Here is a 22,555-nt window from a genome sequence, read left to right on the forward strand (position 1 = left end):
TTGTGATGGATCTCCATCTGGGTTTAACTCCCATTTGTCACAACTCTTTGGGCCTGGCTATCCTGCCAGGTTTTGATTCCCAGCAGAGGGCGTGCCTGTCCAGGCCAGTGGAGACCGGCCAGTTTCTCAGGTAGAATACTGTGAGAAACTGTGTCAACATCAGATGTCCTCCAACTGTCACATCTCCCACAAGACCTCTGTTCACACACAACAGGTCCAGCAGGGAGCCTTCCCTAGTGGGCTCACTCACTAATTGTATCAGGAAGTTGTCTTCCACACACTCCAGGACGCCTAGACTGTTCTCTCTCTGCTGTATGATACTTCCAGCAGACATCTGTCTGGTAAGTTGAAGTTTCCAACAAGGACAAAGGCTAGCAATAGTGAGACTTATCCCAGTTGCTTGTACAATAACTCATCAGCCTCTTCTTCTTGTCTGGGTGGTCTGTAGGAGATTCCCAACACAGTATCTGTATCGTTAGGTGCTCCACTGATTTTTACCCATAAGCACTCAACCCTATCATTACCATAATTAAGCTCTAGGGTATCAAAGCTCTAGGGTATCATAGAAGGCTACTCCGCTGCTGCCTCTTCCTTGCCTATCCTGCCTGAGGAGTTTATAGCCAGCTATAGCAGCACTCCAGTTATGCAAGTCATCCCACCACCTTTCTGTGATGGCAAGTACGTATCGTGGTCTTCTTGCTTTACAATTACTTGTAGTTCCTCTTGTTTATTGCCCGTACTGGGTGCATTGGTGTAGGTGCACTTCAGCAGGGCTGTTGATGCAGCTACACTCCTAAGGGGAGTAGTCTTAATTACTAGGTGACTACTCACTGAATCTTCTAACCCATCAGTAATCTTTATATCTGTACTACTATTTGAAGTGTGACACCCCCCCCCCCCCCCCCCCCCCCCCCCCGATTTCCTCTGAAGTGGGAGACCAGAGGTCCCCACCAGCAACTCATTTCCCTGACACTGGAGTGCCATTCTGAGGCTTGTTTTCTATCAAGCCTGGTTTTGTCTTCCTCTCCCTTCACATTCACTGCTTTTCAGTTTTTCCTCTGGATTTGGATGAGGAAGCAGCATTATGGACTATTGGCTACATACAGCACATGAGAGCTATGTAGTAGTTGGTAAAGGATTCTGGGTTCTGTCTGTGACTAGCCAAAGAAGGAAACATTGCATTATTTTCAAGATCAAGCATCCCATCTTGAGGGGGAAAAAAATGCTTCAAGCAGAAACCAGTTTAGTAGAATTCAGATTTATTAATGCTAGTGCTCTACATAGGAAAGTGAGCCAAGCCTTGTAGGCAGCATCCCTAAGCAGTGAAAGCTGCTAAGCCTTGATGTAACTGAAAAAATGCTGATTTGAATGTTGTCAGGTGGTGTACTGGGATTTGCTGCTGCTAGCCAAGTGAAAAAATTCTTTTCCAATGACAGCTTTAAAATTATAATATGTCTCTATTTGAAGAAGTTGTTAGAGAAATTCATTGCTTGTGGATGATGTTTGAAATGCCTGGGACTTTCATACTGCCAGATGAAGTTGCTAACCTATTCCATACAACAAGAACGTGTTAGATGTTACTTGTTTTTTTCCCCCGAAGAGAACCATAAATCCTTTCTATGACATCTGTGTAACCTCTCCTTAATTTTTGAGTGCTTGAGGAAAAGATAAAGTTATTCACTGAAACAGTTTTTTTACGAAAAGATAAATTACATTTGTTATGGTGTTAACAGCATTGAGGTGCTGCAGAGATTTGAAAATTGTCAAAAAACATCTGGACAATAGATGCAGCTTTGGCAGTGAAGCTCTATCCTTAATATCTTTCCTTTGGCATTTTATGTAGTGACAAAAAGTACTTGTAGTCCTTGCAATTTTTGCTATAAACTTAGGTCCATTTAAAAGCAATTGTGTAATTTTAATTTGCTGATTAGAACAGGTGCTTCTGAGATAATATCTTTTCTTACTTTGAGTGTGGTTTGAAAGATTACAGACTCTTCCATAAATTCATTTCTTGAGGAAAAGTGGCTTGAGCTCAAGGTAGAAAACTGTGAGGTAGAGGAAACAGTCTTTTAAAAGCCTAACATTTTTTAAAAAAGGAGGGGGTCTGTTACGAAGTAGTTATTACATTATATTATTCAGTATTTATTTAACATCCTGCATATCACACATTGTTGATAAATGAGCTGTTTTAAAGGTGTTTTTACTGTATAGCTTATGAGGTTTCTATGCAGAAGTCTATTTGCAGATAGGAAGTCTGGTCATGTTTTAAGGCCTTTTCCGTTCTGCAAAACACATTGTGAAGCAGTTATCATAATTTTTCTTTGGTCCTTTAGGTGGCAGAAAAACCCCAGATTATATTCAAAGTAGTGTTGCCATAATACAAGCTTTAAAATATGTATGCTAATCTTTTTTCATTATACAAAGGAAGATATGAAAAATATTTTTCTGTCTTCATCTGGATTGGCTTTTCTTAAAAATCCTAATTTGAAATGTATCCCCTCTTTTTTTTTTTTCTTCCCCTTAGATTTGAATTCTGTGAACCTGCCTTTGTGGTTGGTAATTGTTTGGAAATAGCCTCAGACAGTCATCAATATGACCGGATTTACTGTGGAGCTGGAGTCCAGAAAGATCATGAAAACTACATGAAAATTTTATTGAAAGTTGGAGGCATTTTAGTAATGCCTATAGAAGACCAGGTGACTTAGTGATAATTTCCCCTTTTTATCTTTCAGTGTGAGAAATGTATGATTTAAGGAATGCTTTTAACTGTATGTTTAATTACATTAATGTTCAACTAACGATGTCGTAATTCAATGTATTGCTGCAGTTAGGCAGATAGTAGTCTTTTTAGTGGAGTCTCAAACATTTTTCACTTAAACTTGTAGGAAAGCAGCAATATCCTGCTTCCAACAAAGTTTGTTGTAAAACTGTCTTCAGTGAAACTGAGATTCCATTAATAGTATTTTCATTGTATTGTACCAGTCTCAGGACTGCTTTGAAATCTCCATGCCACACAGATGTTTTCAGTCAGTACTTCAAAACAAACCACCAAGTAGACCAAAAGGAGTTATCTCCGAGAAATATGAAATAGCTGTGATTAGTGGGAGATTGTAAGTAGGGGGAATAACTGGAGATAAAAATAGGAATTTCCAGCAGTTCAGTGTTGCTTTTCCATGTTAGATTAAATGTTTTTCAGACAGGTGTTTTATTTTAATAGTACTTCATACTTTATCACTTTTCATCCTCAAATCTCAAAAGGCTTTACAAAGGTAAGTGTTACTTTCCCTGCTACAGGGAAGCTGAGAAGGACAGTTTGTGCTATAAGTTGCTTTTCTCCTAATTACAGGTAATTACTAGAATGCTTGTTAAGAAACATGCTAGTTGGTTTTTCTTCCAAAAAGAAATTATCACACTATATATCTGCTTTATCAAAATACTGAAGTGATTTAGATGTAGTCTTCATGATTCAGTTCTGTAAGTACTTCTTTTGGTTTAAGATGCTGTCAGTTGAAGTTGATGGAAGCCAATTTTAAAGTAGTCATGATTGAAAGCAAAATTAAAACTCTGAATATTACTATCTTACTTGCAAATGGCTCGGGGGCTGGACCGTGAACAGTATAAGGAGCAGCTGAAAGATCTGGGTTAATCTAGCCTGGAAAGAAATTGCTGAGGGAACACTTAATTCCTGACTTGATTTACTAAAGGGGTGGAGAATTTACCCAGTAGCCAGGAGTCCAGTTCTCCAATCAAGTGCACAGCAAACTGAAAGAAGAAAGTGATGAATGGTAGCAGAAGGGAATTCTGTCCACATATAGGGGAAAACTGTTTTTCCATAATGAGTGGTTGAACAGCAACAGCAGGTTGCCTAGACAGGTTCCTTAATCTCAGTCATAGGAGATTTTTTTAAACTTCATTGGAAGAAGCAGCTAAGCTGCCTGATTAACTTTGGAGCTGATTTTGTTCAAGCAGGAGGCGGGACTCTAGAGGTTGCTTCCAATCTAAAGTATTTTGTGATAAGCCTATGCCTTAATTTTCCAGCTGCCTCTCTTCCTAATGCCAAAGAGCCTTATTCAGTACTCTAGTGACCAAGTAATATTGCAAGGAATATGAAAGTCCTTTCTGTTCATAAAACAGACTTTATAAACTAATTTGGAAGCAAATGAAGATAGCAGTGTCAGTCTGAATAATTTTGAGTATGACAAAACTGTAACCACTGATTTATTTTGTTTTTATGCAGCTAACACAAATCTTGAGAACAGGACAGAACACGTGGGAAAGTAAAAATATCCTTGCTGTTTCATTTGCTCCACTAGTGCAACCAAACAGAAATGACAATGGCAAACATGACACTGTGGGACTGCGTAAGTATCAGTTGTGTTTATTCCCTTGACTTTATGGGTTGTAATAGTGCCTGCTGGTGATGGTTTGGAAGCGGGGAGACCGTGCTATACAGACATAATAAGATGGAACAGGAACACACCATTCAGCAAAGTAGTAGCTTACTGTTAAGTTTTTGTGCTTCTGGCACATGTTCTGTGTTGCTAAACAGTTAATATGCTGAATTAAAATGATAGTGTTTCCAGCTTATTTTTTCCAGACTTTTTTCCTTTTAGATTCAGCTTCTCTCTTTCTAGTGAGTCACAGATAAAATAGCAAGCTAATATTAGGACTTTCAGGAGTGCCAACTATCTTATAGTCTCCTAGAGAAAAATATTTCTTCTCTTTCCCCTGAAATGGAAGGGAAAGGTATAAACTGCAGCTGTGGTACTGTAGGTTAACAGCTGAGTGTGTCTGTGTGCAACTGACATAGTCACGCCTAGCTGATTTTTAGTAGTCATTGGGGTTGGCTTTTAGCTGCTATACTTGGCATTAAGTTAGTAAAGAACTCTGAAAGTACATCTGTTGCCAAGACTATAAACCCTTGCAAAAAGCAGGGACCCCTTCAGCTAGATGAGGTTGCTTGAAGTCCTGTCCAGCCTGGCCTTGAATGTTTCCAGGGATGAGGCATCTAACACCTCTCTTGGCAACCTATTCCAGTGTTTCAGCACCCTTGTGTAAAATTTCTGCCTTATATGTAGTCTAAGTCTGCTCTCTTTTTAAAACTATTACTTCTTCTTTTGTCACAACAGGCCCTACTGAAAAGTCTGTCCTCGTCTTTCTTATAAAACCCCCTTAAAATATTGAAAGGTTGCAGTAAGGTCTCCCTGAAGCCTTCTCTTCTCCAGGCTGAACAACCCCAGCTTTCAGCCTTCCTCATAGGAGAGATGTGCCAGACAGCCCTTGGATCATTTTTGTGGCCCTCCTCTGGACTTGTTCCAACAATTCCATATTCTTACGTTGGGTATTTCAGAACTGGACACAGTACTTCAGGTGGGGATCTCACAGAAGCAGAGTAGAAGGGCAGAATTCCTTCCCTTGACCTGCTGGCCACGCTTCTTTTGATGCAGCCCAGGATATGGTTGGCCTTCTAGACTGTGAGTGCACGTTGTTGGCTCATGTCCAGCTTTTCATCCACCAGTACACCAAGTCCTTCTCTGCAGGGCTTTCTGATCCTTTTGTCCCCTAGACTGTATTGATACCAGGAGTTGCCCCAGCCCACATGCAGGACCTTGTACTTGGCCTTGTTGAACCTCATGAAGTTCACATAGGTCTTCTTGAGCTTTTCCAGCTCCTTTTGGATGGTATCCCATCAAATTCACCGCTTGGCTTGGTGTTGTCTGCAGACTTCCAGAAGGTGTACTTGATCCCACTGTCTGTCATTGGTGAAGATGTTAAACACTACTGGTTCCAGTATGGACCCTTGAGGGACACCACTTGTCACAGGATGTCTGCTGGAACATCAAGCTGATGACTGCTACTTTCTGGATGTGACCATCCAATGAATTCTTGATCCACGGAACAGTTTCCTCCCACCAAATACATCTCTCTCCAATTTAGAAAGAAGGATTTTGTGGGGGACTGTGTCAAAGGCCTGACAGAAGTCCAGACAGATGACATCTATAGCTCTTCCCTTGTCCACTGATGTACACACTCCATCATAGAAGGCCCCTAGATTAGTCAGGCAAGACTTGCCCTTGGTGAAGCCATGCTGGCTGTCTCCAGTCAGCTTCCTGTCTGCATGTGCTTCAGTATAGCTTCTATGATTTGTTAAGCCAAAATTATATTTTTCCTCTGTTTGCTTTAGACCTGGTCCATTATAGGTAGAATGTATTGTGAGTAATGGTGACATACAGATGTGGCTTGTTAAGCTTTCAGCTTACTATGATTTTATACAATCTAGTTCCCTAGAAGATAAAGTAGGTTTTCAAATCTTCTTTATCACCATTGCTGAGTTTTCAGTGTGAAGATAGTACAGACAAGTAGCATTCAGAACTGGATTGTAGTACAATAGAGGTCCTTCTTTTAAGTAGCTTAATATAATAGTTTCAAGATGACTTCTCAGTGAGATGAGGAAAATAACACACAAATCTATGATTAAGTTGGTACTATTTAAAAGAAGAAAACCCCACACATTAGGGGCTTGAAGTTGCACTGTAAAATTAAATTGCCTTCTCTATGGCTCAGGCTGGTCCAGTTTTATTGTTCAGCTCAAAAAAAAAAAGCGCTGTGTGTGTAAAAAGTAGTGAAGCTCAAGAAATAAAAATCCATTCTAATTCATCTTTTATAGTAACATTGTTTCAAATCCACACACCTGTCAATTATATTAAAATTTCAGAGTAGTCTGGTAAATTTTATCCTTCTGTAAACTTTAGCCAGAAATTCCAGCTGTCACTGCTGCTAGGTAAACATGGAGTCTATGCCATACTTTGGACAACCCTTGGATGCCTTCTGGTACATATGTAACATTATATATGGCCTGCGTTTATTACTTTCATATGTGCATAGGGTTTGGTAAAATATTTGTCACCTAGTCATTCTTAAAGTAGAATCTTTTAATCATGGAGAGCTACAAAGATGTTGCTGAAACAATCATTGGTTACTGGTTAGGGCATAGTTAACTGCTGCTATATGACTGCAACCAAGTGAGACATCAAACAATTGCATCATGTTATTCTCATTTATAGAATCACCTTAATATGAGTAGTTGGATTAATGTATTTAGGAGAGAGACTGAGATGTATTGAAGGTAAACCCCATGGAAGTTCTCATGTAATGCTTAAACGATTTAAGGTGTCTTATTCAGCACTGGATTGGTTACACCTGTGTGGTATGTTGCAAGCAAAGATAAACTGCTGTGTTGGGGTAGACTGTCACTGATGGGGGAAAGGTAAAGCACCACTAGTGTTGGTAAAATAAATACTCTGCATCTCAATCAAGTTCTACATTTTAGTAGGGCGTTAGCATAGTTGCATAGCTTCATGGTTAATTTGGTGTGGGAAGTAAATTTGCTTTGACCCACAGTACATGGTGTGTACTAAAAGCTCTGGTCATGAGCCTAGTATATCACTGATAAGTCAGAATGATAGATTTTATTCATCTTAATTTTCCTTCTTATTTAATGGTAATGAGTTGTATTTCTTGGTCAGTTTGTCTTAAATTCATGAATATCAGTGAAACTTAAGGCTATTTGTTACCTGAAGCTTTCCCAAGGAGTCTTCCTGAGTAGTTCTATATTGAAACAAATTTTACATTACCTGTGTAGAAAAACTTGCCAACTGTCTCACTGTAGAACTTCCAAACTGTCTTTCCTACTTATCAAGCATTTATTTAAAATATTTAAAATACAGCAAGTCTGAAGCTTTCTAAAAGCTCATTTTCTGTAAGCTGAATGTGTGTGTGTGTCTGGAATTTCTGAGCACTACAGGGGGTACAGTATAAATTGTTGGTAGTTACCAATTGCAGTTTATGATCTGGAATATGTCTGTGAGGGACCTTACTTTGTTTTTCAGCCTTTTAGAAGTTGTTTTCAAAAGCAAGTAGAATATAGTCATAACTAGCGCTAAAATTATGGTGGTTTTATAGTGTCTTGTGGGATAGGAAAGCTCAGTTTGCTACCTTCACACCTTTTCCAGGACAGTATTTTGACATTTTCTTCTGTCCTCTTTTGAAGGAAATATTTTATCTTCTGATTTTATGAAGTCTCTTATGCAGTTCTTTATATGGGGCAAATGCCTGCTAGTCTATTAGTTCAGATTTATATATACCTTGTGCTTGCATATGCTATGATTGGCATACAATCGGCAGTCATGGCCTGATATCACAAATGTGGTTTGGTTGGTTATGTAGACTTTTGCTCTGTAATTTTGAGTTGGTTTTGTATTATACAAATGGGGCTTGTAATTGTTCTTGTTTTATTTCTGTTGGCATTAACTGAAATCAGTATTGCCAGCGATAAACGTCCTTCCTGTCTCAAATGTAACTAGCATGCAACTGCAGTCAGCGTATGAAACAAAATTATTTGAAATGTGAGTTTTTTAATCTGAATGCAACATTGGAGGTGTAATTATCAAAACTGTTTCTTTACTAACTTTTTCCTTACTATAGTCCCCATTAATTTTATGCTACTTTGTATAGGAAGAAAAATGACAATCCAGAAAGTTGAGCTGACTGCAGTTTTGGTTGGTCTACTTTTTTGGGTTTTTTGCCTTTGAATTAGCCAGCCATTGCTCATCTAAGGCAGGCATCCACTGTCTCAGCAATATTCGGTCATCATCTACCTGTCTGTAACATATGGCTCATGCCTTTTTGATACTTGTTGGACTTTCTTCAGGATTTCAGTAATTTTGATTCATTTTTTGCAGCGAACGTGTGGTGGACTTACCTGGTTGGTCAACTGTGAAGTTGACATGGCTCCTTCTCATCAGTTGGATTCAGTGGGAAGTAGGGAAAAGCATAGTGAGGAGAAGAGGGAGGCAGAAGGCTTGCCTAAACAAATGTGACATAGGGCTAGAAATTGTTTCATGGCAGCAGAATTTTTAAAGTAGGTCCTAAGACTTGGCAGGTGCTAAAAGGTGACAGTATTTGTTCTATGCTTTCTTAAATTTATTTTAATAATCTGTTCATGCCTTCTGTTTCCCCTGTACATCTGTACAAAGGCCTGATTTCCTGGACTATTCCAAGGAGTATTTCAAGGTGGCCTTGTCTGCCCCTGTTTCATTTGCATGTTGTGTCATGTACTAAAATTTCAAATGCTCTTGAACATTTGTTTTACTCTCTTGCAACAATTTTTTTTTTCATTAGAGGGAAGTTTCACATACTGTAACTCACTTTTCTTTCATTTTAGCTCCATGTGCTGTTAGGAATCTCCAGGACCTAGCTCGAATATATATCAGACGCACCCTTAGAAACTTCATAAATGAGGAGATGAAAGCCAAGGGTATTACTCAGAAGGCTCCTCCGAAACGAAAACGCAGAAGATGTCGTAGACGCAGGATTAACACCTTTGTGTTTGTTGGTAATCAGCTCATTCCTCAGCCTATAGATAGTGAAGAAGATGAAAGAATGGAAGATGATAACAAAGAGGAGGAAGATAAAGATCACAGTGAGGCCTTGAAGCCAGAAGAGCCTCCTCGAAATCTGTTGAGAGAGAAAATTATGAGTCTACCATTACCTGAATCTTTAAAAGCATACTTGACCTATTACAGAGAGAAGTAACTTGTTCTAAGTAGAAATAATGCCTACTGATAGTTCCTTTATTCTTGATAATGTAGCATTTATTAAGAAGTGGGTGGACAAATTATTATTAGTCTTTCATCAAGACTGAAGTGCAGCGATAAATCGTAACTTGTCTCTATCTTGTCCTTGCTACAAGGAAGACTTGCATTCAGCAGTAGAATCCCTTTTTAAAAAAATCTATTTTTCTTTAAATTTTGAAAATGCAGTTTTAACTCTTAATAGAAATATATATTCCATTATGCAGCACTAATCAATATTTTGCATGGTAAGTCTTTTTTTGATCCCTAACAGATTTGTATTGATGAATGAGTGAAATTTTATATATGCTAAATAATTGTTAAACATCTGCATCTGACTTGATGAGAAATTTGTCTGTATTTATTGTTATTAGGGGAACATTTTAAACATGCAGACACTTACCTTCTAATGTTGGAATCAGACCCTTTTAAAGTTTATTTTATTATGGCTTTATTGCAATCATTATTCCTATGTTGGTGTAAATGTATTCCAACAACACAAGTGCAATAAATGTATACAGACACTGAATGAGCTGGCTTTAATGAAACATGAAAATACAAGTTCTGAAATGTTAGATGACCCTGCTACTTCTGCATTTACATTTTTTTGCCAAAAGATTTTGAGAAAAGTAACAGCTTCTTTCGGAGCCTTAAAGAAACATCATATTGAATAAGAAGCAAAGCAATGCTTGTTTCAGCTCTGCTTATATTTAACTCCATTCTACACTTTCAGTATTTCTAACAGAGGCACTTCCTCATTTGTGGGAAATATAGGACAATATATTTTGTTTATTTCTACAGCTCACAGCATTGAGTCGAAATGTTTGGTATTACAAGATTGTAATTTAGATTTCAGTCATCTGTATTTACTGCTTTTAAGTAGAGGTAGAATTTCAACAAAGTTTAGTTTGTATTGCTTACTGGGATAGCTATAGTAGTAGCAGTTAGAATTTGTTCAGCAAATGCACTTTAGTAAGTGAATTTTATACTTAACATGCATCTCCAAGAAGGTAGACTTGTGCTAGCCTATATTTTGTTTCTGAGCATGGCTCTAAGCACAAAAATATTTATAAAGTCATATGCATTTTTCAGAAACAAGAGTAGCAGTGCAACTGTGGGGACCCACAATAGTGCTGATTGAAATGCTTTGATTTTTTTTTTTTCCTCTCCTAGTTGTGAAGTTACTTGCAGTTCTCATTTTTGACTTCTGTTTGCTTTTGCCATCTTAATTTCCTCATTCTGTTGTAAAATACCCATGAGGGAAAACACTTTAATAAGAACTTGGCATGATATGCATTAAAAGCCCAAATCATTGGAAACATCTGCTTCTTGGAGCCAGTGAAAAACATTCCTCTTCAAATATCCTGCACGATTCATTTTATATTAGTAGTAACAATTTTCTTTATAACAAGAAAACTAATCACATCTCTCTAAGACAGTAAATGTTGGTAGTCCAAATGTTTATAACCAGCCAATAGTCATGTGGTCTAACAGTCCAATATCGACTTCAAAATATATAAGCATTTTGTTGCATTTGAGAAGGAAGATAATACGTAATCCCATGACACTGACTCTTTATGGTGCATTTCATGCTGTAGTTCCTGGTTTTTAAGGTACATCATAATAATGTTTAAGTGGAACTTCATGAAGGCCTGTTGTACCAGCATGTGGAGTTATTTTCCGCAACATATTTACAATATAAGTAAGCAAAACTATTTGAAATAAGTATTCTGACTTATTTTAAAAGAAGGAAAAACTAATTAGAAATAGTTTTCAAATATAATGATACTAATGAAATAATTGTAATGTTGCAGCTGTAAGAATTGAACATAATCTTGTTTTAAATTGATTTTAGATGGAGTTCAAATAATCAGAAATTTGAGATGGTTTTTTGGTCTCCTTTTCTTGGAATCTACATCCATAAGCTCAAGAGTATGAGGTTGCTAAATATTACTTAAGGACTTTATACAAGATGTTTTTGGAGAATAAATTTCTGCGTTCTTTCATGCCTGTATACTTGGAAAAATGGACAGTGGATGACTTGTCATGATTCTTCAGTATGTAAGGTTTTTTTGGAGTCACTGAAAGAGAATGTTTCTTCTGTGTTCTATATGTGGATTTATTTTACACTCTTGAATTTATATTTACATAAATAAAAAGGTAGAAATGCAAAATGATTTAAAACTTAATTTTTGCCATCTCAGTTGATGATGGGGACATTGTTGGAATAAAGTGGGTTTTTTTGGTGGTTTTTGCTTGAATTTGTGTTTCTGTGCAAGTGGTTTTAGTTATTTGGAAATTCGGATACCTGCTTGTTCATAGTTAGGTCAGTAACTTAATAAAGGCTATTCTTGAACTTCAGAAATAGAGTAATAGACCTTATTGCTAAATTTTGAGTTTTTGCAAAGTTTGGAAGATAAGATGTTATTCATGACAAGGGAAAACTGTTGTGGGCCTGGTACTGTTTCGAGTTACTCATGTGGAGAGTTACTCTCTTCTGGAGAGTCCAGAAGGTATACTGGAACTATACCTTCAACAACTTTGGGTTGTTTTTTTTTTTCTTAAATACTGAGATAGTTGCTCTGCAGAGGGTGAAAACAATCTAGGTCAAAATAAAAAAGGAAAACTTTGAGACAAGAATAACAAAGGTGGTTAGTGACTAGTGAGTCACGCTCCTATTGAGACTCCCTTTTGATGCAGCGCTGTTAGAAGAATAATACAAGGTGGGTAGGTTTTGCTGACTAGCAGTACTATAATGGTGGTCACTGTAAGGAAGGATGTAATGAATTGGAACTTTCAGAGGTTTTTTATTAGCTTTGATCTAGAGGAGGTATTGAGACTAGTGCAGTCTTACAGAAGATCTGGATGTTTTAATCAGGACAAACTGCACAGCTGCCTCCTAAAAATGTGGGAAGTGGTTTTCATTGAAGTGAAGGTGAATGGCTCTGTTCATTTGGGTCCTCTTCTGCCTTATTTAGGTGCTGGCAACTTAGTCTTTTCTTTTTTTTTCTTTATTTTTTTTTGATCTTGTTGGGTTTTTTTCTTCTAAACTGCTTTCTAAACTGCTTCTAAACTGTGCTTTGTTCTGTTTAAAGCTGCTTTAAATATTAATTGATATTTCCTCATGAGTGTCTCCTTCCATTGTTGGTGTAATTGAGTAAAATTAAAAGCTACTGCCTTAGTGTCATTTGCTAATTCATTATAAAACATAAAGCAATTGCTTGCTATGATGTCCTTAAAGGTGTATACAACATTCCACCTTAATGAACTAATTATTTTGACAATGCTTGAGTTATGTATGAGTTCCTTTCTGTAGACTTTAAGAAGGTCATTTGAGTGTTACTGGGGCAGTAAAGCTTTTAAAGTCGAGTGTTTCTTGATACCCTTTCAGTATAATTAACATGGTAAAATCTAGATGGCTGACTTGATAAGTGCTGTCTATTTGGATTCTGTGGCTTCACTCTGTATATGTCAGTCTCTTGTCCCAAGTAGCAAGTGATAGGCTGAGAGGAAATGGCCTAATGGCCTCAAGTTGTGCCAAGGGATGTTTGGACTGGATATTTGGAAGTATTATTTCACGAGAAGGGTTGTCAATCCTTGGAGCTGGTGGCCCAGGGAAGTGATTTGAGTCCCTGGAGTTCGTTAAAAGACATGAAGATGTGGTGCTTAGGGACATGATTTAGTGGTGGACTTGGCAGTGTTAGGTTTAGAGTTGGAGTTGATGATCTTAAAGGTCTTAAATGATTCTATGTCAACTTTGTGAATTACTCTGTTCAAGTAAGCTGGCTTATTTAGCAACAGGCTTGCCACAGTACTTATGGCCAGTATAGAACCAAGAATCTAAGACAAATCTATCAATGCTTTTTAGCATGATGGTAACACTTTCTGTCTAGAGTCTTTTGATTTCACCCATTGTATTCTGTAATGTTTGTCAGGAGTTTGTTGTTAAAGCTGCGTCTTTCCTTGCTGCGAGTGAGGAATCTGTGTAATACCCTGCCAGGATGTTTTGCAAAACACTTCAGTGCTGGAGAGAAGCGAAAGCACTGCAGAAAGCAGTGAGTCATTTTCTCTCCATCTTCCTTCATGCAACCATGATGACTATAGACTGGAAAGAGGGGAGAGGGTAAAAGTGTATGGGTACATGTTGAATACTTTTTTCTTTCTATGAGCATTTACTTGCCATTTTGCTAGTCTCTTCCTCCTGGCTGAAAGAAGAATTCTTTAGAGTTTTCCTGTGTAGGACAGTCCTGAACCATTCTACTGCTCTGCTGGTTTACTGGACTGCCTTACATCAAATGTCTTTAGTACATAAGGATGATCTGCACAAAGTGAAAAATGTCTCTTGCAGGCAGATAAATCTACAGATGTTTTTTGGTTGGTAGACCTTTGTTAGTTTTTTTCTCTTGCATATGCGTTTGAGTTCTTGTGCCAGCATATTGGGTTTGATCACATTTCTGTATACATTTCTGAAGACTGGGGCATGTAAGTAATGAAGCTAACTAGCTCCAGAGCCATTTTCTGATATAAACCACCTTGACTGAAGTGGTCAGTTTTACTTTGTTTGGTTCTTCTCCAGCCAGCACAATTAAAGAAGATGGTTCGTTTGATATTTGGCAGTTTGGAGGCTGACAAGTCTCAGGATAAAATCAAATGGAGGGTTTATTTTGGGGGCAGATGGAATAACTAGATGCTCAGGTGCACTTCCAAGGGAGCAATTTCCCAAAGTTGCAAAGCCAGGTTTCAGTATGGTCAGATTACAATCTGATACCTTGAACGCAGCCAGGGTCACAAGAAAAAGACAACTCTGATTTAATCGGACACCGCCCCGCCCCCGCCCCCCCCCCCCCCCAGTGCCATTAAAGGAGAGAGAAAACAGTTAAGAAAAAGGTGGGGAGAGGGAGGGAAGAAAGATAGTTAAATAAAAAGAGGTCACCACTCCAATGGGCCATGGTGGATTTTATGTAGTCAGTCAAGTGGGGAGGGGGGTAGCGTCTGCTGCTGTGCCTCCTCACTATTCCATAGCAGTCTGTCCAGGACTGAGCCCATCCAGTCGGGAAGGGGAGGTGATGCTTCCTTTTACACTGCCCCCCTCCTATCGAATCCAGCAGTACAGACATGGAAAGCAAGGTGGCTGTTAGTGTTTGAGATAGCACAAATAGAGGAGTTGGTCTTTACAGGTGAACACTTCTTCTCCCTCCCATTCTCTCTTACTCTCTCTCCCCCTCCCTTTCTCTCTCCTTCCCTCTTCCACCCCAGTACCGATACATACACTTACAGACATCTTAACAATTTAAGAGTCATGGTTAGTCTAGATCTAAATGCTTTAGAGTAATGCAGTTGAGTACTGCATTAAAAAATGAAAAAGAAATAGCAGTAACAATCACAGTAACACAGTTATAATTGTTACACACACATTTTATTTCTGTTCCCTTAGAGTTATACTCAACCTCCCTTTATTTCCCTGGTATTAATCCACAACTTGCAACTGCTGAAGGGGGTAACACAGAGTTCTATGCCTCTGCAGTTGCTTGTGGGGGGGAATATTTTGTTGATTTTGCTAGTTTCTTGGTACTCCTCCAGGATCAGCTTGGGAGTCATTTGTATGTTGTATGATGTGCTTCTGCATTTTTTTTGTTGTTCAGTAGCTTCAGCTTGTATCCAAGTTTACCGTGTACAATAATTTGTGTATGTAAGGTGCTACTTTTTGTTGCCCCCAAGAACAGTTTTGTCAAGCTTTGGGTCTGCTTTGGGAGCTTCATCTCTTGCCGTCCCATGCTAGTATTCACCTACACCTGCTTCTGCGTTCCTGCTTCTCACAGCCTCTGCTCTGATAGTAGGACTGCTTTTTTTTTTTTTTTTTTCTGCAAGGTAACATTGTGTGAGAATGTTAAATGTCTTTCTCTGCCAACAATTAACTGATTGTTACTGCTGTTTATATGCAACTAGGGTTGTACCACACGAAGTTAAACATGAACGAAACAGATGGACTGTAAGGCACCAAGTCAACCAAAGAGACTGCTGATAGCTAAACTGTATAACCTATAAGCAGACTGAGGAAAGCTCGAATATAGCAAGTCCAGAGGCCTTGCAAACTCAGTACCATATTACAGGGTTACACAAAGGTGCAAATAAGCTTTCATATCTCTCTACTTTGCTACATGATTAAAAAGGATTTATTTTTGGTTTGGAACAGGAGCAAAGATAAAGGAGGAATAAAGGGTGGGAAATTTGTTTAGGAGGAAGTGACTGGTAAAGAAACAATAGCAACAGATCAGTTTATATCATAAAATATTCGCAAGAAGTTTTGATTCCTACTTCAATTTTTTTAATTTCTTCTGGTTCCCAAATCCGTCCAAACAAGAATCTTTGCATATTAGCTTGAAAGTGTGTTTTCCTCAGTGTTTTGACCACTTTAAAGGGGATTAATCATTCTAACATAAATTTATTTTTGTCCTGGCCCTTGGTTTGCCTGTCTACTAAATAGTGGAGTGCATATTTGTGCTGTAATCAGTAAGAGTGAACATAATGCACTGTATTTGTGCTTTGTGCTCCACACCTAACCTGTAATGTTGACTTTCAGTACTCTGTTAACAGAGCTGACATTTTAGATCAACATGCTACAAAACTAAGTCTGTTATTTGCAGTGCTTTGTTTTGGTTTGTGGTTTTTTTTTTTTCAAAACTCAACTGGTTAATTTTCTACAAAAATAAAAAAATAGTGCATCCCTAGAAAATGCTTTCTAACCTTGCTGAGGAACAGTGTCAGAAGTATTGTACATAATCATACCAAAAGAGGGCAGCATTGTCTTGCAGGAAGCTTGAAGGTTGTGTGCTGTCAACTGGTAGAGAAGACAATAAAATGATAAAACGATATCTGCACTGATTTTCGTAATGATATATTTGAGTAACTTGCTTAGAGATATATCTGAAAAAATGTAGAATCCTAAACTGAGTCCTTTTATCACTTTTCTAAATACTTTTCTGAATTTTTTGGGGTATAATATAATAGGTTTCTTTGAGGGCATACTTTAATGCAGTGTGAGACCTTTCCAGAGCTAGTGATGTGGATAAAGCCTCCATTCATAAAAATTTAAGGTAACACACTGTAGAAGGGTCTGTTAGGGCTTGACTAGCTGTGTAATTGGGCATTAGAGGTCTTCAGCTGCTAGCAGTATTTTGGTTTTTATACCTTTGCTAGCTTGAGACCCTGTGTGAGGACTGAATATTTGAACGTGTTAGGAAAGCATGGCTGTATAGAAAAGTGCCATGCATTATATCATCCATAGCTGTGCTTATAAACCTGTATAGCGCAGCAGCTGGCTGTTGCTCTGCCCGCTGTAAGTAGCTGCTGTACAGTGCTGCTGCTTGTCTCCAGCGTCGGAGAGCAGTGTGATTGCAGAGTCATTGGCCGGAAGGGAGGCTATTGTCGTGAAACAAGTGTGCATTAAGTGTTACGAAGCATGTGGCACTAAAGCCTGGCCCCAGCAGGACACCATGTCCCACGGAAGGTGCTGTAACGGCAAGGGGGCACCTTGGAGCAGTAAGTGCTGCTCTGCTGTCAAGGGCCCCAATAAGAGTTTTGTCCACCCCAGATCCTCTAGCTATGCCGCACCAAGATCCCCATCCTACCATTAGTGTTTGCAGTTACGACCAAACTAGCTGTCCAAGCCTCTGGATTATGCAAACTGGCAGTTTTACAGTCCTGAAGGTTTATAGTTTCTGGCAGTTGCTGATTTACTCCTGAAAACTGGGAAAAAGTACAAAATGGTGGGCCAAAATATCATGTCAGATTTAAAGCATGAGAGACAGACCTGTCATCCTGTTTCCATAGTGTGAGCTCAGCTTTGCTAATGATGCCAGTGCAGAGATGAGCATTGGCAGCAATCTTACTCAGATGCAGTTTCAGCTTCTCTTGAAATACAAAGCACATTTCTAAACTATTGTGATAGCAAAGGGAAGACACAAATGACAAATATTTAAAGGCCACAGTGAGGTTTTACATGGATGCAGAGGTTGGCAAGCTTGTTAGCTCAAATAGCACAAGGTACACAAAGTGCTGCAAGCAGCTTTCAGGCCAGAGTTTGTACATGATGAGATGTGGGAAAGGGGGAACAAGGTGTATTTGCTTATGAAAACCTCTAGTGCTTCATTCCACAGCTTCTCTTTGTAGTCTCAGACACTCCCTAAAATATACTTTGTGTCAATATATTGTGGAAAGCTGTTATAGAATCATCATAAGTAGTCAGTGACTTCTTCCATACCAGGAACTGGGATTTTAGGTTTTCTTTAACACTTTCTAAGTATTTTTAATGAAGATGTGCATCTCGGACTGGACATCAGGAAAAAATTTTTCATGGAAAGGGTCATTGGGCACTGGAACAGGCTGCCCAGGGAGGTGGTTGAGTCATCTTCCCTGGAGGTGTTTAAAGGACAGGTGGATGAGGTGCTAAGGGGTATGGTTTAGGGATTGTTAGGAATGGTTGGACTCGATGATCCAGTTGGGTCCCTTCCAACCTAGTGGTTCTATGATTCATGATCTTATCTCACTTCAAGAAATTGCACTTAAGTATTAATCAGATTTTTTTTCTGCTGAATAATATATATATATTCCATTTTGTGTGTGGAGAAAGGGAGGTAACTGTCATCTTAGGGAGTGATAGTTATGTGATACTAGCTTGAGAGTACTAATTAATGCTGATGTAAGTATTTTCATGTAAACATAATATCTCCTTTTCATCACACTAATATCCTTTTCTCAGCAGTGGTGATAGCAATTGTATGCAACAGTTTTAGTTCTGTCACGGTAACCTTGGGGTCTTTTATCCTCTTCTGCTCTTCCACCTTGTATCTAATCCCTGGACTCTAGTGGCCGCTAATTGCAAGCCACTGCCTATATAAGATGCTAGGAGGAGAAGGTCATCTCCAGGAAGTAACCACAGATGAAACGTTGAACACCAGTGGGTATTGGAGTTATGAGATCCTTTTCAGGCAAAGAAAAACTTTTAAAAATCAAAGAACTTGCATATCGTGTAAGCAAAGGTCCACAAATAAAGCTCAAGGATCCAGCTGCCACTGGAAGAACCTAAACTGAAAGTTTGTATGTCCATAGATTCTGCACTCCTACCTCTAACTCCCACCTGCCTGCTGTGGGATTTCATGTAACTCAATTGTTGCCTAAGTCCCAACAAAGATTGCAGAGCACATGTTTCCGAGTTCATCTTGTCCTGAAAGTTCAAACAGCTCCTGCTAAATTAGGTCTCGGACCTCCGAGAAGGTGAATGATGCTATTGCAGGCATTAAGAGATACTGATGCAAGTGCTTACTCAAATTCAGGAAGACAGAGGTTTTCAATTGAAGTTTCCCTGTGACATGTAAGCAATCTAACTTCTGTGTTGGGAGAATTTATAGAAGTGAGTTAACAGCCATTTTTTCCTCTCTTCACTATTTGTAGCTGGTTTAAATTCATTCCCATGTTGTGCTGACTGCTGTGAACCCCATACTGTTCCCCAGGAATTATGTCATCATACCCCAGGATGTATGGTATCTAGGTAGCAGGGTATCTATTTAACCCTTATGGAGAAATAAAAAAAAGCCCCACCATGGCTTTAGTATCCTAGAGCAAAATGTATATTTGCTTGCATGTGACTTGTTAGGTTCAAATATTTTCTTTCTTTTTTTTTTTTTGTCCTCCACAGATGGTAATTTTTGTAAGTCAGTTGCCTGCAATGATGCAGCCTTGCTTTGCTGCTAAGTTGCTCAGAGATTTCAGAATCAATATGAAAAAGAGGAGGTTGAAAAGGCTATTGGAAGTGCTTGGTCACAAACAAGAAAAGCAAAAATGCCAACTATGGTACTTTGACAATTTTTAAAGCTCTGTGTCAAAGCAATTTCCTAATTAGTGCTTGGGAATATGTCTAAGAACAGACAAAATCATTAACAAAAATAGCTGAACAATAAGCTTCTCACTGCATTGTTTTCTGACATACTAGAAATATTCTAGAAACTTCAAAGAGAATGAAATAAGCAGAATATAAATTTCTGACTTGGATTTTACCTATAACATCAGTTTGCTAGCAGCTGCAAATGTAACAATATAATTAAGTAACTGAAAAGAGTGTAATCCTGATTTCCTCCAGGTCAGTAGGGGTTCTGCTATCAGCTCCAATACATACTGGATTTCACTGTTAAAAAAAAATTCTGTCTATGAAGAGTTTATAGTATAAGACAAAGAAGAGATACAGTGTGTAAGAAAGGAATACTGTATTCAAGTAAGTGTGTAACTGGTTTCATGTCACATTAGTTATTACATTTTATTTTTTCTTAAAAGAATTTGTTCAGATTTAAAGCAGGGCCTTTTCTGGTTTGAAGTACATGAAATGGAGCCTTCAGAGGAGCATAAAGGTTTAGCTAGGATATATGCTGAATAGATGAAACAAAGTAAGGAGGAGGGAGGCTGGAACGCAAGAGGGAATTCTGAGTGACAGGCAAAAAGGGTGGACTTGGTTTGCTCTGGGGTTCTACTAGCAGGAGAGGGAGTGAGTGGGACCACTGAATAGCAATGAAAGAGAACATGCAAAATGGTGTTGATAGTGTTGTATCTTGGAAGAGCAAAGTGCTGCTTCTTAGACCTGGAGTGGAAAGCTCCTGGAGTTTTGTAAGTTTCCAAACTCTATGTGGGACCTGTTGGCTCTAGTAGGTGGTGGTTGGGCTGCTGTGGTACAGCCTTGCTTAACTTTTGACCTCATCTGACTAAAACAGATACCAATTAATTTTCGCAGATTGGTCAGCATAACTTGGAGTATGGCGAGAAAGTTTATGCCGATGCTTATAACACTTCACTGACACATTTCACTGTGTGTTGTTCACACTGAAACCTCTCAGTTCTGCAAATTTTGTTTCTCCAAACTCTCGTACTTCCAGGGTCCAATCTACAATGTATGTTAGATCTCAGAGAAAAAAAATACAGTAAGCAATAGCCCACTGAATGTATGTGATATGCAGCTTGCACTTCTGTGACAGATCAGTGTATTTGAAAATCCTCTTTGTCTTCTGAATATGCTAACTTTTGAGCTGGAGATTAGATAGAAGATGAAAAGAAATGTGATTTTTCTGAGTCTGTTCAACTGAAATTATTTTCATTTATATGAAATAAGGCAGTAAACATTAGGTCAGAGACAAAAAAATAGTCAGGTCTATCTGAAAAGGGGCAAATGAGAGATGGAGAGACAAGAGTTTGGATGAGACATCACTAAATCTAGTTTTTCCTTTCAGGAAAAAGGGACATGATGATGGGAAAGTGGTAGGAACTGGGCAGGGATAGAGCCACAAAAATAGAAACAGTTCTGACTGGAAAGAGATAAAAGGTAGCAGATATGCGGAGGCTGAAGTGGCGGGAAAAGGTCTTTGGCTGCCTGTGAAAAAGGGAATGGGATGAACTCACTGGCAGCCACAGGATACCCCTTCCTTCTCCCTGCTGGATCTGGCCAGCCCTGACCCAGACGCAGTTCACCACGACCACCCCATCTTCCAGCAGCACAGCGTGTTTCCTTCAATAGAGAAGACAAAATATTAGGAAACTCTTTCTGTAGTTATTCAGCTACTGAGGAAAGAAAGAGCTGACATTGGAACATTTTATCATGAGAAAGATGCCTGTGCTGCTCCTACCAGGAGAATGCTTAGCCCTTTCAGTCTCTATGAAGATAAACTGTGGAACTCAATAAACCAGCCTGTTGCTAACAATGTAAAATTTCAGACTCACCTTCTGGTCCTACCTTTTCCTCAGCATTTTCCTTGAGCTGAATACTTTGCCTGGCCTAGGCAGTTTCCCTGTTACCTGGCCTCGTCCTTGATTCTGGGGTGTCACAGGCACAGAGCCCACTGGCGTGCAGACACCATCCTCATTCATTACCTCAGGTTGCAGGGCAACAGCCTTGCTCTTCTGGGTTTCTTGAAAGCTTCAGGGAGAGGTCAGACCACAGATGATTACGTGGGTTGCAAGAATTTGAGTGGCAAGGAGAGATGGGCCTGGGGGCAACGGGAAGGGGAAAACTGTCCCAGTGCATGAGGAGAAACTCAAAATATTTGAATTTCTGGAAATACTGAAGGTGAAGGTGCAGTATCTCCAAAAAGCTTAGTGCTGGCAGGACCTCTGAGCAGAATAAAAGGCAGCAGCAGGAGAAAAAAATACTTAAATAGGGAGTGCCCATTTCCTGCATTGTGTGTCTACATCACACGGTGCTCAGGTGTCCCGGTTGAATAAAAAAGCTGCTTGACACTGGGGTAATATAAATAATAGGAAATGTATTTATATGCATGGATGCTGAAGCATATTGGATGGCAGCTCTATTCATTGAGGCACACGGGTGATCACTGATGGAGGAGGCTGATGTGCACTTGAAGTTCTGGAGCTTGCTAATTCTCCTTGCTGCTGAGCCACGATACCTTTTTCTGTGCTCATGAGATAAGCCTCCCACACTGTAGGTTTTAAAACAAACTTCACTGCGCAGCCAGTAATGGCAGATGTTTTTCAGCTTGATTAGTTCAACTGTCATTTAGTTAAGGTTCCTACATGTAATTTTTCTCCTTATGTTTGTACATTAGAAGAGGATGTTTGGAAATGCTTGTTTTGTGGGAGTGTAAAATGAACAAGGCACACTGGCTAATGATTACAGCAGCATGGGATTATCAAATGACTTATTTCAGAATATGTGCTTGTAAGTGATAAAGATTTTGAACCTGCCACCTCTTTGTGAGCTGTTCAAAATCAAGATTTGACTATAACTGATTAAAACTGGTGTGGACAACATGCTTTGTTTGCCCAATTCTGTATGTGTGTATGGGATGATCTGAGTCAGGAGTTGTGCTTGCTTGCCTTAAGGAAGAGTTACAGCAATGCTGACAACTTTTTAATCTTTTTTTTTTTTG

At 38.9% G+C, this 22,555-nt stretch overlaps 1 protein-coding gene across 7 annotated transcripts in view; it reads left to right on the forward strand.

Annotated features, from left to right (window-relative positions):
• Positions 1-22,555, forward strand: part of PCMTD1 (protein-L-isoaspartate (D-aspartate) O-methyltransferase domain containing 1) — a 101,394-nt gene that overhangs the window by 34,894 nt on the left and 43,945 nt on the right. For 5 of the 7 annotated variants that reach the window (XM_054059197.1, XM_054059198.1, XM_054059199.1 and 2 more), the window contains 3 exons: positions 2,525-2,696; positions 4,238-4,361; positions 9,224-9,874. In XM_054059197.1, coding sequence (XP_053915172.1) covers positions 2,525-2,696; positions 4,238-4,361; positions 9,224-9,594 — 667 coding nt within the window. In that variant the 3' untranslated portion in view covers positions 9,595-9,874. Of the gene's footprint in view, positions 1-2,524; positions 2,697-4,237; positions 4,362-9,223; positions 9,875-22,555 lie in introns of those variants that run through there. The other 2 variants (XR_008448617.1, XM_054059200.1) reach the window with 1 other exon arrangement.

This window comes from Cuculus canorus, chromosome 2 (genome assembly GCF_017976375.1).
Source record: "Cuculus canorus isolate bCucCan1 chromosome 2, bCucCan1.pri, whole genome shotgun sequence".
In the NCBI taxonomy this organism is placed as follows: domain Eukaryota; kingdom Metazoa; phylum Chordata; class Aves; order Cuculiformes; family Cuculidae; genus Cuculus; species Cuculus canorus.